A 15,791-nucleotide genomic window follows, 5' to 3' on the forward strand; every position below is an offset into this window, starting at 1 on the left:
ACCTTATGCTAAGTGACAAAAGCCAGTCATAAGAGACCACATGGTGCATGATTATTATTTTTTTAAATCAAGTTAATGATTATATTTTTATGAAATTTTTAGAGTAGGCATATCCATAGAGACAGAAAGTAGATTAAAGATTGCATTGGGCTGAAGTGAATAGTGGTAGGAGGTGATAGGGGAGTGACTGCTAGTGGATTTTGGGGTTTCTTTTTGGAGTTATGAAAATGTTCTATAACTAGATAGTGGTAGTGGTTGTACAACCCTGTGAATATAACCAACTTTAAATGGGTGAATTGCATGGTATTTGAATTACATCAGTAAAACTGCTAAAAAAAAAAAAAAAAAAGAAAAGAAAAGAGTAACAAGTATTAGCACCAGGGGCAATGGGGAAGAAATTTAGTTTCAACATTTATTGGAATATCCAGAAGTATCATAGTTGAGCCTTCATGTCATATAGAGTAGCCTGCCATTTTAGAATGACAGTACATACTGATGGATATTTAGATTTAGGAAGTTAAGTGAGATTCTCCAAAAATTGCTTTGAAAGATTGCCAATAGTAGAAAAAAGTACTTCTACAGTTGGTAATCATATATTCTTCTCAGAGAGTCAAATAAGAACGATGAAGTTATACCCTAGTTGGAAAAATAAATTTTTTGTTTCTTTTATTATATTTTATGTGTTTAATGCTGTGTTTGATAGAAGACACTTTCTATTTAGAGCTTTAAAAATATTCTCATAATAAATCACACATCATGTTGGCTAAATCTAAAAAGTTAATAATAGTTACATTCCGGTGAAAATAAGTCACAGATTTACAAATGTGGTATCCAAACCTTGGCATGGTGAGAGGTAGGAATCTTCAGTCGTGCAGACATTTTTCTTTCCATGACATACTTTGTTTTCTCATCTTAAAATCCTTATTTAAATGGAGTTTGAAATCTTGGCAAAGCAGTTTGAAGGAGAATTTCTTTGTTGCTGTACAGGAGTAAAAAACCTCATAGATTCCGTAGCTGGAGCTTGTGAATTAAGGTGATAAAAGACAGATTAAAAGGAAAAAGCATACAAATTTTATTGATGTTTGTATGTGGCACAGGCAACAGGCGGTGGGGGAGTTCATAGGAAAGACGTGAAACCCTCAGAAAAGCAGTTAGTGTTAAGGACTTAGTGCTCTTATAACAAAGGGTGATAGATACCTTGTGGAAAAATGACTACACAAAGGAAGGAGTTTGGACTTCTAAGGGTGATAAATTGTAGGAAAGTGACTAGGAAATATGTGGGGGAAACTAATGAAAGATGAGGGTTATTTCACTAAGGTTTGTTTGTGTCAACTCATCTTGGCATTGATTATCCCATCTCTGATGGTACCAGGAAGGTGCCTTTCTCACGTGAAATTTATGCCCAATTTTAGGCAGAAAGGGGGAGGGTAGATAGCCTTTCCTGCATCTGCTGTTTCTCAGTTGCCTTCAGCCCTAAATAATTAATACGCTAAAGAGTCATATTCTGGGGCAGCACGTTCTGATTCCTTTCACTGCCAACTTTATAATTTAGAAGGATCTTGAAAGAAGATAGGGTAAAGCAATATTCTTTTTCATAAATTTTCAAAAATTTTGATACTAATTTTTTTATTGAGGCGAAGTTTACATAATTCCAGTGGCATTTAGTGCATTCATAGTGTTTTGTAACTGCCCCCTCTATCTTGTTCCAAAACATTTTTATCTCCCCGAAAGGATACCCCACACCCATTTAACAGTGACTCCCCTTTCCTTTCTCCCCTCAAGCTCTGGTAACCACCAATCTTTGTTCTGTCTCTGGGGATTTACCTATTCTGGATATTTCATGGAAATGGAATCATATAGCATATGACCTTTCGTGTCTGGCTTCTTTGATTTAGCACAGTGTTTTCAAGGTTCACTCATGTTGTAACATGTATCAGTACTTCATTCCTTTCTATGGTTGAATAATAGTGTATTATATATACATGTGTATGTATCAATATCACATTTACTTTATCCATTTACTTACTGATGGACATTTGGGTTGTTTTGACTTTTTGACTACAATGAAAAATTCTTCTATGCTCATTGGCATTCAGATATCTATTTGAGTTCCTTTTTTCTTTTCCCTGTGCCCCCCTTGTTTTGAAACAGAGTCTCACTCTGTTACCCAGGCTGGAATGTAAGTGGTGTGATCATGGCTCACTGCAGCCTCAAACTCCTGAGCTCAGGCAATCCTCCTACCTCAGCCTCCCAAGTAGCTGGAACTGCAAGCATGCACCACCACACCTGGCTTATTTTTAATTTTTTGTAGAGACAGGATCTCCCAGTGTTGCCCAGACTGATCTTGAATTCCTGGGCTCAAGCAATCCACCTGCCTTGGCCTCCCAAAGTGCTGAGATTATAGGCGTGAACTACTGTACACAGCCCCTGTATTCAGTTCTTTTGGGTGTGCACCTAGGAGTGAAATTGTCATATGATAATTCCATGTTAAGCTTTTTGAGAAATTGCCGAGGCTGGACTATTTTACATTCCTGCCAGCAATGTATGAGGTTCCAGTTTCTTCCTATCCTCACCACCATTTACTATTTTCTATTTTTATTATTATAGCCATCCTAGCGGGTGAGAAGTAGTACCTCATTTTGGTTTTGGTGTGCATTTCTCCAATAACTAATGATGCCGAGGATATTTTCATGAGCTTGTTGGCCATTTATCTATGTTCTTTAGAGAAATATCTGTTCAAGTCCTTTGCCCAAATTTTAATTGAGTTTTTGTCTTTGTTGTTAAGTTGAAAGAGTTTTAAAATATGTTCTGGATACTGGACCCTTAACAGGCTTGCAAAATATTTTCCCCCATTCTATAGGTTGTCTTTTCTCTTTCTTATGTCCTTGATGCATAAAAGTTTTTGATTTTAATGGAATCCTATATATCTGCCTTTTTCTTTTGTTGCTAATCCTTTCTGTGTTGATGCTAATTATTTTTTTGAGGTAGACTGTTTGGTAGAAGTACTATACATCTTTTTTTTGGCTTTAGAAAAGTAGCCATTTGAAAGATATTTTCTCACTTTTTCACTTTGATTTTCTATTGAAGAAATTAGTGTAGTTTTCATTTCTGTTGAGGAAATTTTGCTTGGCAAATTTTATTGTTTTCTCTTCTCTAGCAGTATTCTGAAAAGCTTTATGTTAATAATTCATCTTGAAACAGACAACGTGATACATTTTCCTCTTTTCCCTTATAGGTTCTTTGGTAGTTAACTACCCTTTTGATGATGATGAACAAGGACTTGCCACATATAGTAAATCACCAGATGATGCTGTGTTTCAACAAATAGCACTTTCTTATTCCAAGGTAGGCTTGTCTTTGAATATAAAATGCTATAAAATTAATTCTTTTATTTAAAAATATGCTTTAAAGTCCTTCAAGACTCAGGTCAAGTGCTTCCATAGTTAAGAAAGCATGACAGCTGTTTCTGAAAAACAGCTTTTTCTCCTGTTTCCCACCTCACTTTTGAATACACTGCATGTCTTTCTCCATTGGCCTTTTATCTATGGTTTTAGCACAGTACCTGGAACATATACATGTCAATTTATTTTATTTGACAAATAAGTTATAAGCCCAGAAAGTAGACCAAGAAAGGGGCTTAGTGCATTATAGCTCTGGGGCCAAATCTTGCCCACCACCTGTTTTTGTAAATAAAATTATATTGACACACAGCCGCAGCCATATTTTTATATATTGTGTGTGGCTGCTTTCTCCTTCAACATTTCAAAGTAAGTCAGTATAATTTACTATATTAACAAACTAAAGAAGAAAAATCCAGTGATCAAACGGCAAAGTTGAGTAGTTTCAGCAAAGACTTTTGCATCTAAAAAGTCTGAAATATTTGCTGTCTGGTTTTTTACAGGAAAAAATTGCCAAACTTTAGTCTAAGGTCTTTAAGATCCTATAGTTACATATAGCAAGGAAAAGCAGGCAGAAACTTCTTATTTTCCAAACTTCCTGTAATGAACATGGATTACTCTTACAATCGGGAATGTTAAAATGTGTTGTGTGTGAAAATTTAATTTAAAAATCATTCTTAGCACCAGGCCTGGTGGCTTATGCCTGGAATCCTAGCACTTTGGTAGGGCAAGGCAGGAGGATTGCTTGAGCTCTCAGGAGTTTGAGACCAGACTGGGCAACATAGCAAGAGCTTGCCTGTACTACAAATAAAAATTTAAAAAATTAGCCGGTCATGGTGACACACATTTGTTGTCCCAGCTACTTAGGAGGCTGAGGTGGGAAGATCACTCTGTCCCAGGAGATTGAGGTTGAAGTGAGCTTGATCACAACACTATACTCTAGCCTGGGTGACAAAGCTGAGACCCTGTCTCAAAAAAATAAAAATTGTCTTAGAAACATGTTAAAAGTTGAGGCTTGTAAACTGGGCTTGTTAGTTTCAATTTTTGGTGTTACTACTGACTTAGTATTATTATTGGTTGTATTGGTACTATTATTGGTTATAGGTAATGAATATTATTACTGTAACTCTGTACTCTCCAGTCACAGCCCTCTATCCTTTCCCATTCCCTCATTCTCTGCAAATGAATCTTGTGAGATTGTTCAGTTTCTACTACAGGAGTACAGCTGTTCATTTCACCTTAGAGAATTATTGCCTTCTGTTTGGACATATATGTGTTTTTGAAGTACACACGTGGAGTAATAAGAGGAGAATGGATAGTGTCCCAACCATCAAAATAAAAATTAAATGGTCGGATTTTGCATATATTCCCATCACATTCTATGCTCATTCTCATGATTTCTGCTTTTCCCCTTCATTTTGGCTTCTAGTTCCTTATCTTCTCTTTGTTTTCTTAGACTATTAACCCTTTTGATTTGATTTACCTTTCTCTGTAGCCTAGACCCATGGACATACCTTTTCAATGATTCTCCTAAGGATCTTGTACACCCCTTTGACATATCTGCTTTGCCCTCCAGTCCTCAGTAATTACCATTATCTCTTTTCTCCATACCAATATTACAGGTATAGCCCAGAGTGGTCACGCAGTCATGGCAATTTGCTATAGTCCATATGTATGCTCTACAACTTCAGCTGAACCCTCAGTCCTACATGGCAACATTTCCTGTTTAGCTACTTGACTCCCTGGCTCAGTTCCCACTATGGTGATTCAGAGCCTTTATCCTCTATCTGAGCCTCCTATTCCAGCTCTATCCCTCTTATTCATAGTCAATCACTTTGCATTGAACTGAAGTAGAACTTTGAGTAATCTGATGTGAGTTCACTAAGATTCTGTCTTCTCAGTTGTTACTTATATGTGTCTTAACAATATTCTCCTCCATTTCTTGATCCCACTGCATTCTACCTCCTGGAATCTTATGTCTTCATATCTTATGTTGTAAGTGGGGAAGGTGATAATTAAACTCCCCAGTGTTCACTCACAGCCTTTTTTTTCCTTGGTCATAAGCAGCTCCTCTAAAAATATTTTCTACTAACCTTAATAAGCCCCCATGAAGCTACCATTCCAAGTTTCTTTATATTTACTCTTCAAAACTTCTCAAAAGTAAATAGTCTTGGGAGATATCTGAGCAGCCAAAGACAATAATGGCTATATGATAACCAATCTCCCAGGGTTTTTCTTTAAACAATATAAAACGACTTAAAAACTACCAAATTTTACACAAAACCACACTGTTGGCATCACAAAAGATCCTGAAACTGCAAAATAACTGTAAATTTTTTAAAAATCAAGAAATCTCAGCATGATCTATCATGCACCTACCCCGTCTTTGCCCCACCACAAGGCTTTGTGATGAGGTAAAGCAGACCACGAAAACTTATGGAGAAGACAGAAGTGGGTGCCACTGAAGGGCAGCTGTGAAGGTAATTTGGAGTGACCACCATACATCACATATGCGCTAAATCCAAAAATACTAAAAGAATAACTGGGCAGATGAGAGCTCTGGAATACAAGGAAGAGATTTCAAAATGCATACAACTTAAAGGATTTGATGTGATTTAACGGGATAAGCACAGTTTAAAAGGAGAGGATGGTTACAGGGAGATCTTCCAAACTCATAGCTTCTGGAGAAGGAAAAAAAAGACAAAGATAGAAATGAAGAAGTGCTCCTTGACAATTAAATGGTGAATGGGAAAAGGAAAAAGTGGGGAGAAATGTAAGGTTTTACAAAACAGAAAAGAACCTTAAAATCAGAAGACTTCCAGCTCCACCCTTACCACCGAGACAAATAAATAACCACATTGAGGTTCCTGGATTTTGCTAGAATTAAGCTAGGAATGATATTAAATGCCCAATATCATAAAAATAAACGAGGAAAATAAAGTCCATGGAAAACGATTGCAGAAAATTAAGAAATGAAATATCACATATAGAAACTAAGGAAACCCTACCATTAGCAAAAAATAATCAAGAAGCAGAAGAAAACTGTTCAGTTGGCATTCTAAACAGATTAAGCATACCCAAATATACGTTGAGGATATGAGAAACTACCTCAACTCAGATAGTCAAAAAATAAAAACAGAAGCCAGGAAACAAAAAGCCAGGGAGAAATAAAATAAAGTTTATAGGACTCAGGAAAAAAAATGGAAGAAAAAGACAAAATTATCTCTGAAATGAAGAATAAATGACAAAAGTTAGGGAACTCGTACATCCAATTCCAAACTTACCACAAAGCTACAGTAATTAATACAGTGTGGTACTGGCATAAGGACAGACATACAGATCAATGAAATAGAACTGAGAGCCCAGGAATAAATTCTTATGTTGATGGTCAGTTGATTTTTTTTTAGAAAAGGATGCCAAGACAATTCAATAGGCAAAGAATAGATTGTTAAAATAAATGGTGCTGGGACAATTGGATATTTATATGCAAAAGAATAAACTAGATACCTTCCTCACTCCGCACCCCAAAATTAGCTTAAAATTGGTCATAAACCTAAATATAGGAACTAAAACTATAAAACTAAAAAAAAAAAAAAAAAAAGGACTACATTTTTGAGACTTTGGTTCTCCTCTAGATAAGACATCAAAAGCACAAGTGACAAGAAAAGGTTGATATATTGGACATCATCAAGATTAAAAACTTCTTTACTGCAAAGAAAACTGTTTTTTTTGTTCTGTTGTAACAAAATTCCACAAACTGGATTGTCTAAGACAACAGGAATTTATTGTCTCACAGTTCTGGAGGCCAGAAGTCCAAAATCACAGTGTTGCCAGGGCCATGCTCCCTCTGAAACTGTGGAAGAATCCTTCCTTGTTTCTCCCTAGTTTCTGGTGCTTTGTTGGCAACCATTGGCATTCCTTCACTCCAACCCTTCTTCATCACATGGCATTCTCCCCGTGTCTTTGTATCCCAGTTTCCCCTTTGTACAAGGACACTGTCATATTGGATTAGAGCCCATGCTAATCACCTCATTTTAACTTGATTACCTCTGTAAGGAACTTATTTCCAAATAAGATCACATTCTGAGGTACTGAGGGTTAGGACTTCAATATATTTTTGGAGGACACAACTCAATCCATAACAGATAACATTCAGGAAGTAAAAAGACAGCCCATAGAAGCTGGGCGTGGTGGCATATGCCTGTAGTCCCAGCTACTTGGGAGGCTGAGGCCGAAGGATTGCTTGAGCCCAAGAAGTAGAGGCTATCGTGAGCTATGATCATGCCACTGCACTCCAGCGTGTGGGTGGCAGAAGGAGACCCCAGCCCCCCAAAAATAAATAAATAAAAAGATGATCCACAGAATGAGAGAAAATTTTTGTAAATCATATGATAAAGGTGTTATATCTAAAATATATAAAGAACTCTTACAGCTAAATAGTAAAAAGACGTATCATCCAAGTGAAAAATGGGGAAAGGATATGAATGGACATTTCTCTAAAGAAGAGGAAATGGCTAACAAGCACATGAAAAGATGCTTAATATTGTTAGCCATTAGAGAAATGCAAGTCAATACCTCTTCTTACCCACTAGGATGACTGTAATTTAAAAAATGGAAAATATGCACAGGCAAAGATGTGGAGAAATTGAAACCTTTATATGTACATTGCTGGTGGGGTGTAAAATGGTATAACTGCTTTGGAAAACAGTCTGGCAGTGCTTCAAAACATTAAATATAGAATTATAGTATGACCCAGCATTCCACTGCTAGGTATATACCCAAGAAAAATGGAAACATGTATTCACACAAAAACTTGTACATGAATATTTGTAGCAGCATTATTCATAATAGCCCCAAATGGAAACAACCAAAATGTCCATCAACTGATGAATGGGTTAACAAACTGATAAGTAGACATATAAAATCATACAGTGGAATATTATTCAGCCATAAAAAGTAATGAAGTAATGATACATGGTACAACTTGAATGACCCTTAAAAACGTGCTAAGTGAAAGAAGTCACAAGAGACTACATAATGTATGATTCGGTTTATATATAATGTTCAGAATAGGCAAACCCATAGAGACAGAAGGTAGATTGGTAGTTGCCTATGGTTTGGAGTGGGTGTAGGGAGTGGAGGTTGGGGAAAAATGGAGAATGCTAATAGATACAGAGTTTCCCTTTGGGGTGATGAAGTATCCTAAAATTTATTATGGTGGGTGGTTATACAACTCTGTGAATACTAAAAACCATTGAATTGTACACTTTAAATGGAGTCAATTGTGTGGAATGTGAATTATATCTCAATAAGGTGGATTTTGAAAACATAAAGAAGACTGAGGGGTGAAGCATCCATTCTCCATTCGTATATAAGTTAAAAAAAAAGGTCTAAAAGTTATATACCAGGCCCGGTGTGATGGCTCACACCTGTAATCTCAACAATTTAGGAGGCTGAGATGGGCAGATTCCTTGAGCCCAGTAGTTCAAGACCAGCCTGGGCAACATAGTCAAACCCCATCTCTACAAAAAATACAAAAATTAGCTGGGTGTGTTGGTGCACACCTATGGTCCCAGCTACTCAGGGTGAGGTGGAAGGATCACCTGAGCGTGGGGAGATTGAGGCTGCAGTGAGCTGTGTTTCCACTACTGCACTCCGAGCTGGGTGACAAAACAAGACCCAGTTTCAAACCAAAACAAAACCAAAGCCAAAGAGCATGCATATAATTATTACAGTAATCTAAAATTATGGTTTTTATTTGATAAAAGAGTGATGAGATGATAAGACTTTAATTGGCATATTAAGTTTCTAGAAGGGGATCATTTATTTTATTTTGTTTTTATTAAGACAGTCTTGCTTTGTCACCCAGGCTGCAGTGCAGTGGTGCAGTCATGGCTTACTGCAGCCTCAACCTCCCGGGGTCAAGCTATTTTCCTGTCTCAGCCTCCCAGGGAGCTGGTTCTACAGGCATCTAGCACCATACATGGCTTTTTTTTTTTTTCCCATAGGGACAAGGTCTCACTGTATCCCCCAGGCTGTTCTTGAACTTCTGAGCTCAAGCAGTTCTCCAACCTTGACCTCCCAAAGTGTTGGGACTACAGGCGTGATCTTACCTGTCCCTGTTTATATATTTTAAAGTTAAATGGTTAATTATCTGTGGTAGAAAAATGAGAAATTATTCTTTTTATCTTTACATTTTCAGTACTTTTTTTCTCTTTCAAAAAGAGATAAATGAAGTTTTGACCATCTTTCAAAGCTCAATTTCTTCTAGGAAACTCCCCCTGCCACTCTGATCAGATGTAATCTTTCTCTCCTCTTGCTTTCAATGGTGTTTATTTGTGTCTCCATGGCAGTTTTTCTTACCCTTCATTGAGTTATCAGTTGGACGCCTACTGTATGCTAGATGCTAAGGACACAGACACACAAACTGTTTCAAGGAAACGTTGTCTTTAGGGAAGAAAAAGGTGCAATTGTAGTTGTAATGTAAGATAATTGTACAGAGGGCAGTCAGAGCACAGAGGGGCCATCTTATTCCTGCTAGAAGTCAGGGAAAGCTGCTTACTCTTATTCTGTGTGTATTATCTTTTTTGGACTTCAAGATCCTTGAAGGCATGAAACGAAAGTATGAATATGAACAGAAATGTTTTTTAGAGAGGGGTTCAGCTAGGTTTTATATTACTTGTAATTGTGAGTAATAAATGAAGTCAATATTTTCTTACAGAGCACATTTAATTTTGATTTTTTAAAATAGATTAAGTTCAGATAGTGAAAAATCAAAATGGCATAAAAAGCTATACACTGAAAAGTCTCACTACTCATAGCCCCACCCTACTCTTACGTCCACCCCTCACACACCCTGTTGGAAGCCACTTTTATTATTTTCCTGTATCTTCCCAGTGTATATATATATATATATATATATTTTGATGGAGATACAAACAAATACAAGTAAAGATTCTTTTTGTTTTTCCAGGAAAATTCCCAGATGTTTCAAGGTAGACCTTGCAAGAATATGTATCCTAATGAATATTTTCCTCATGGAATAACAAATGGAGCTAGTTGGTATAATGTCCCAGGTAAAGATTCTTTTATATCAAGACCTTACAACTTGATGGCCTTTCTGCTTTCCTAGATGGTGCTGCTTGTTACTGATCTTTTAATTTTGAGGAATAATCATTATTTTTAAAACATAGTTTAAGTAGTTTAAAATATTTAAATAATCTTTTCAACTACTTTTGTGTTTGATGTACATTGAGGGTTGAGTAAGAATACTGCACTAAAACTTGATTAAAGGATTACATTTTACTTCTGGCTATTACAAAGAATCTTCCATGTGCTAATAGAAGAGTGTAAGCTATATTTGAGTTCTTAAACATGAAGGTGTAGGTGTTTTGCCCTCACATGAACATGTTATCAAAGTGCCCTTACATGAACACATTATCATTTTTCAATCAATGCTGATAAGAGATAAATTTGGCTTTTTACTAGGACTATTGCTTACTTTTTGAGATCTGAGCTGTTTAGAACTTCTTCAGAGTGATTAATTTTAATTTTTATCTTTTAGGAGGAATGCAGGACTGGAACTATTTACAAACAAATTGCTTTGAAGTGACTATTGAACTAGGTTGTGTGAAATATCCATTTGAGAAAGAGCTGCCAAACTTTTGGGAACAGAATCGAAGATCACTAATCCAGTTTATGAAACAGGTGACTATTCAGGGGAAAAGTATGAGATTTCTCCCAAGGGTGAAAAGATGTTTGTGTGTACACATGGTTTTTATGCAGTAATTTTAGAATATACTCTTTAAAATTTCAATTTGTTTTAATATATTTAACCAATTTGTAGATTCCAAGGTGTTTAATATATTTATCTAGAAAATTCATGGATGGAAATGAGTTTATCTGTATATGTGAGGAAAAGCTGAAAATGATTAAACAAGGTAGTGATATTTGGCCCTTAAGGATTACCTTAAGGTAAAAAGTGGTCACTTTTTACCCTGTGTTTAAAAAAGACCAACATAAATTGGATACACACCTAATCATTGGCCAAGTGATAGAAAGATGGGCTGTAGAGTAAATGTTTTTATTCTTTTTCTTACTGCCAGTGATTTACTGTGAAATGATTAATTTCCTTTTTTTTGGGTATGTGTGGTGGCCAATAGGTAAAGATTATAAGAAATACACTAATGTTAATTAGGATAATCAGACTAATGCTTTATGCCAGTACATTTCTGCATTTTTCTTTTTCCTGAGTGGTGTGACATAAAGTCTGTGAGTTTTTTACTATATTTAAAGACATTTTATTCTGAAAAATTTTAAATATACAGAAAAGTTATGACTAGCCAATAATTATTCCTATACCTAGATTTAACATTTTTAACATTTTGTTGTATTTGCTTTATTTTAATGTAAATTTTATTTACACTCTGACATACACATACATATTTTTGACTGAACTATTTTAATATAAATTGCAGGTATGGTATTTTACCCCTAAATATTATTTCAGCATCTATCTCCTAAAAATAAGGAGCTACTACATACTGTAAGTGCTACTATCCTACCCAAGAAAATTAACAGCTATATTTAGCACATTCCGATGATTTCAGAATATATGAGAGAATATATGTCATATATTCTGAAATCATCGGAATGTGCTAATGTTTAAACAGTGTTATTTATATTCTTCATGATAAAGAGAAACAAAGCCTATGAAAAATTAGCCTTCAGAAATATTTTAATGAACATTTACATTGAACTTCACTCTGAACTCCTAAATTCCTGTTTGTTCCATTTATTTGTGTTAACAATCTGTTATTTTGAATATGACCTCCCAAGATAATTAGATGATGATGTTTACTATTGAAATCTGGTGTCCTTGTACTTAATCCAGGTTCATCAGGGCGTCAAAGGATTTGTTCTAGATGCCACAGATGGCAGGGGTATATTAAATGCCACCATTAGTGTTGCTGAGATTAATCACCCAGTGACTACTTACAAAACTGGAGATTACTGGCGTCTCCTGGTTCCAGGAACTTATAAAATCACAGCATCTGCTCGAGGGTGAGTGACTGAATGCTTTGAAATAGAGTGCTTGGGGGACAGACAAACATGGCTCCATTCTGGAGGATTATTACCAGAACATTCTAGTTAAGCAACTTTGAATGGATTGCTGGGAAGTTTAGGGGCAGTTATACCTTTGCCTCTCCTTTAGTGGCAGATAGAGTACATGAAAAAAAAAAAAAAAAAAAAAGATTCCTGGAATAAATATTCTAGTTATTGCTTAGTTGACTCATTGTGACATGCTTCCAACCTGGACATTAGGCAAAACACTTTAGAATACACATCAAATCCTGATCCTCATGGCCTTAGGTTTTTTATTAAAAAGGAGAGTAAGGCTGAAGTAATTCTACAAAGTCAGTTCCAATTTGTAGTAGAATTTATTGGAAATGTGTTCAAGATAGTTTTTCCTTTAAAGGAGTAACAAAAGTGTTAGTTCATGAAGCACAAAGAACATAGAAAATGTATAGAAAGAATATTTATCATTCTCTTTATTTGCTAAATAAAAGCAAGCCCAAAGCAATGCAGTCTATTTAACATGCTAGTAACTTTTTTTTTTTGAGGCAGTGCCTCTCTCTATCACCCAGGCTGGAGGCACTATCTTAGCTCCCTGCAACTTCTGCCTCCTGGGTTCAAGGGATGCTTGTGCCTCAGCCTCCCAAGTAGTTGATATTACTGGTGTGTGCCACCACACCTAGCTAATTTTTGTATTTTTAGTAGAGACAGGGTTTCTCTTGTAGTTTTCTTTTTTATCTTTTGATAAGTATAGATGTTACCACAGGACATTTTCCCTTCCTCCTGCTAGATAACTTATTTCTAAAGAGTTAGTTTGAATACCCATTGAAGTAAGGGTAAATATATGAAAACATTTTAGTCATTGCCTTTGTTTTTTAATGGTTTTCAGATATCTAGTGGTCCATAAATGGATGGGTTAGAACCTCACACTAATGAGTAATGAGGTCTTTTCTGTGATTCTTCTATTTTGGCAGAGTGTTAACTAAAGCAGCAGAGGATCTGAGAAACAGGGTGAGAAGGATGTGTTTGGCAGAGAATGTCCTAACTTAGCACCCCTCCAACTTTTCCACCCATATACCCTGAGAGAAGACAAGTGAATTTAAGTTCCAGGAGACATGGGAGTATCCACTACAAGCACTAAATTTCTTTTAAAGCCGTATAATTAATCTTAAAAACCTAGGCCAGGTGCAGTGGCTCAGGCCTGTAATCCCAGCACTTTGGGAGGCAGAGGCGGGTGGATCACTTGAGGTCAGAAGTTTGAGACCCACCTGTAAACATGTTGAAATCCTGTCTCTACTAAAAATACACAAATTATCCAGACATGGTGGTGGGCACCTGTAATCCCAGCTACTCAGGAGGCTAAGGCAGGAGAATCACTTGAACCCAGGAGGCGGAGTTGCAATGAACTGAGATGGTGCCACTGCACTCCAGCCTGGGTGACAGAGCAAGACTCCGTCTTAAAAAAAAAATTATGAAAAAAGTCCATGCATATTTTGTAGTATACCCATGTCTATTAATGTATTATTAATGTATTAAAAATAATAAATTACTCAATGTTAAAATTTTGTCTCTTTAGGAAGCTGTACCACATTTATCCCAAGGATTCTCACGTTCTCTGTTCACCTGCCTTCCCAGGGTTTGGGTACTCCAGCTGCAGGAGTGTGGTTCTGATCTGTCTCCTTTGTCATAGGTATAATCCAGTTACCAAGAATGTGACTGTCAAGAGTGAAGGCGCTATTCAGGTCAACTTCACACTTGTTCGATCCTCAGCAGATTCAAACAGTGAATCAAAGAAAGGAAAAGGGGCTAGCACCAGCACCAGTGATGCCAGTGATCCAACTACTAAAGAGTTTGAAACTTTAATTAAAGACCTTTCAGCGGAGAATGGTTTGGAAAGCCTCATGTTACGCTCCTCCTCAAATCTGGCTCTTTATCGATACCATTCCTACAAAGACTTATCAGAGTTTCTGAGAGGACTTGTAATGAACTATCCACATATTACAAATCTTACCAAGTAAGTGTCACTTTCTACTGTCTTTTTTTTTTTTTAAGAGTAAAATCAGCATTAGCCATGTTGAATAGTTATTGTAATTTATATAGAAATATTTGGGAACAGAATGTACAGAGAGTTGGAGTTTACTTATTTTGCAACAGGTATTTGCTTGGAGATCTTTTTAATAGTGAATCTTGGGAACTTTAAGGAGAATTACTTGTTAGATGAGAAGTAGATAGCCTGTGCTTCCAGGAAATGTAAAATTGCTCTTCTTGATAATTATTTTGACTGATTGCAAAACCCTTTCCATCACTCAGCTACAGATCTATTAATATGCTCTGACTCAATATTGTTTAGTTTGTTTTATTTTGCTTGGGGCAAGTGAGGAATTTAGAACTATAAGCTCACCTGTTAGGGATTACGTGTAACTTTTTTTTTAAATTAGAAAATGAAGCTTAGTTGCTATCCTAATTCTAGTCTTTATTCACAGTCTCTTACTTGAAGTCTTAGGGACTTATGTGATTGTGGATCCCAGGGAGAATATGTAGTCCTGGCTGATGGAAAACTGATAGCTGAGATAGCCTTTACCTTCACTTTCTGGTGGTTGCTTGCCTCACTTGCACTGCTTCATTTTAGATTTTGTTACAGTTACTCCAAAATTATTTCTATGATTTGTCCATTCCTATGGTTGCCTGTTGTAGGTAAGGTCTTTACATTTTTCCTTGAGCTTATAGTTCTCTGCTGCAAACCTTGTGAACATTATTTAGCCTTTTACCTTTTTACTTTGTCTTTCTTCATTGGTCCTTTTAATTTCATTAGAAAACTTAGTTCCTCAAATTCTGATTTATAATGTTCATAGATGCAGAGTGTTAGTTTCTTTGGCAATACCAATTACTTTTCTTCCTTAACTGATTCTTGAATATTTCTGGCTATTTCAGGTTTAATATCATACAATCTTAGTACCATGGGGTTCATATTTTTTTAATTTTAAAATAAAACCAGGCTGGGCACAGTGGCTCACACTTGTAATCCCAGCACTTTGGGAGGTCCAAGTGGGAGGATCGTTTGAGGCCAGGAGCTCCAATTTACACTGAACTATGATCATACCACTGCACTCCAGCCTAGGTGACAGTAAGATCCTGTCTCTAAAACAAACAAAAATTGGACATTATTTTGCTGTCTGTTTACTTAGTTGATTTAATTTTTTTAACCTCCTGATTCAAGACACACTTTTTAGTTAAATATTTTCTCAAAATATGCCACACATGCCAGTGGTGGGGCACAAGAGAGTTTTAGGTGGTACACCAACAGGCACTAAGTACCAT

General features: G+C 36.2%; 1 protein-coding gene across 2 annotated transcripts in view; it reads left to right on the forward strand.

The window, feature by feature from the left end:
- The window catches only part of LOC105476838 (carboxypeptidase D), an 89,510-nt gene that overhangs the window by 50,011 nt on the left and 23,708 nt on the right, over nt 1-15,791 (forward strand). For both annotated transcript variants that reach the window (XM_011733099.2, XM_071082620.1), the window contains exons 8-12: nt 3,236-3,345; nt 10,372-10,474; nt 10,963-11,105; nt 12,292-12,461; nt 14,164-14,487. In XM_011733099.2, coding sequence (XP_011731401.2) covers nt 3,236-3,345; nt 10,372-10,474; nt 10,963-11,105; nt 12,292-12,461; nt 14,164-14,487 — 850 coding nt within the window. The remainder of the gene's footprint in view (nt 1-3,235; nt 3,346-10,371; nt 10,475-10,962; nt 11,106-12,291; nt 12,462-14,163; nt 14,488-15,791) is intronic.

This window comes from Macaca nemestrina, chromosome 17 (genome assembly GCF_043159975.1).
Source record: "Macaca nemestrina isolate mMacNem1 chromosome 17, mMacNem.hap1, whole genome shotgun sequence".
Lineage (NCBI taxonomy): Eukaryota > Metazoa > Chordata > Mammalia > Primates > Cercopithecidae > Macaca > Macaca nemestrina.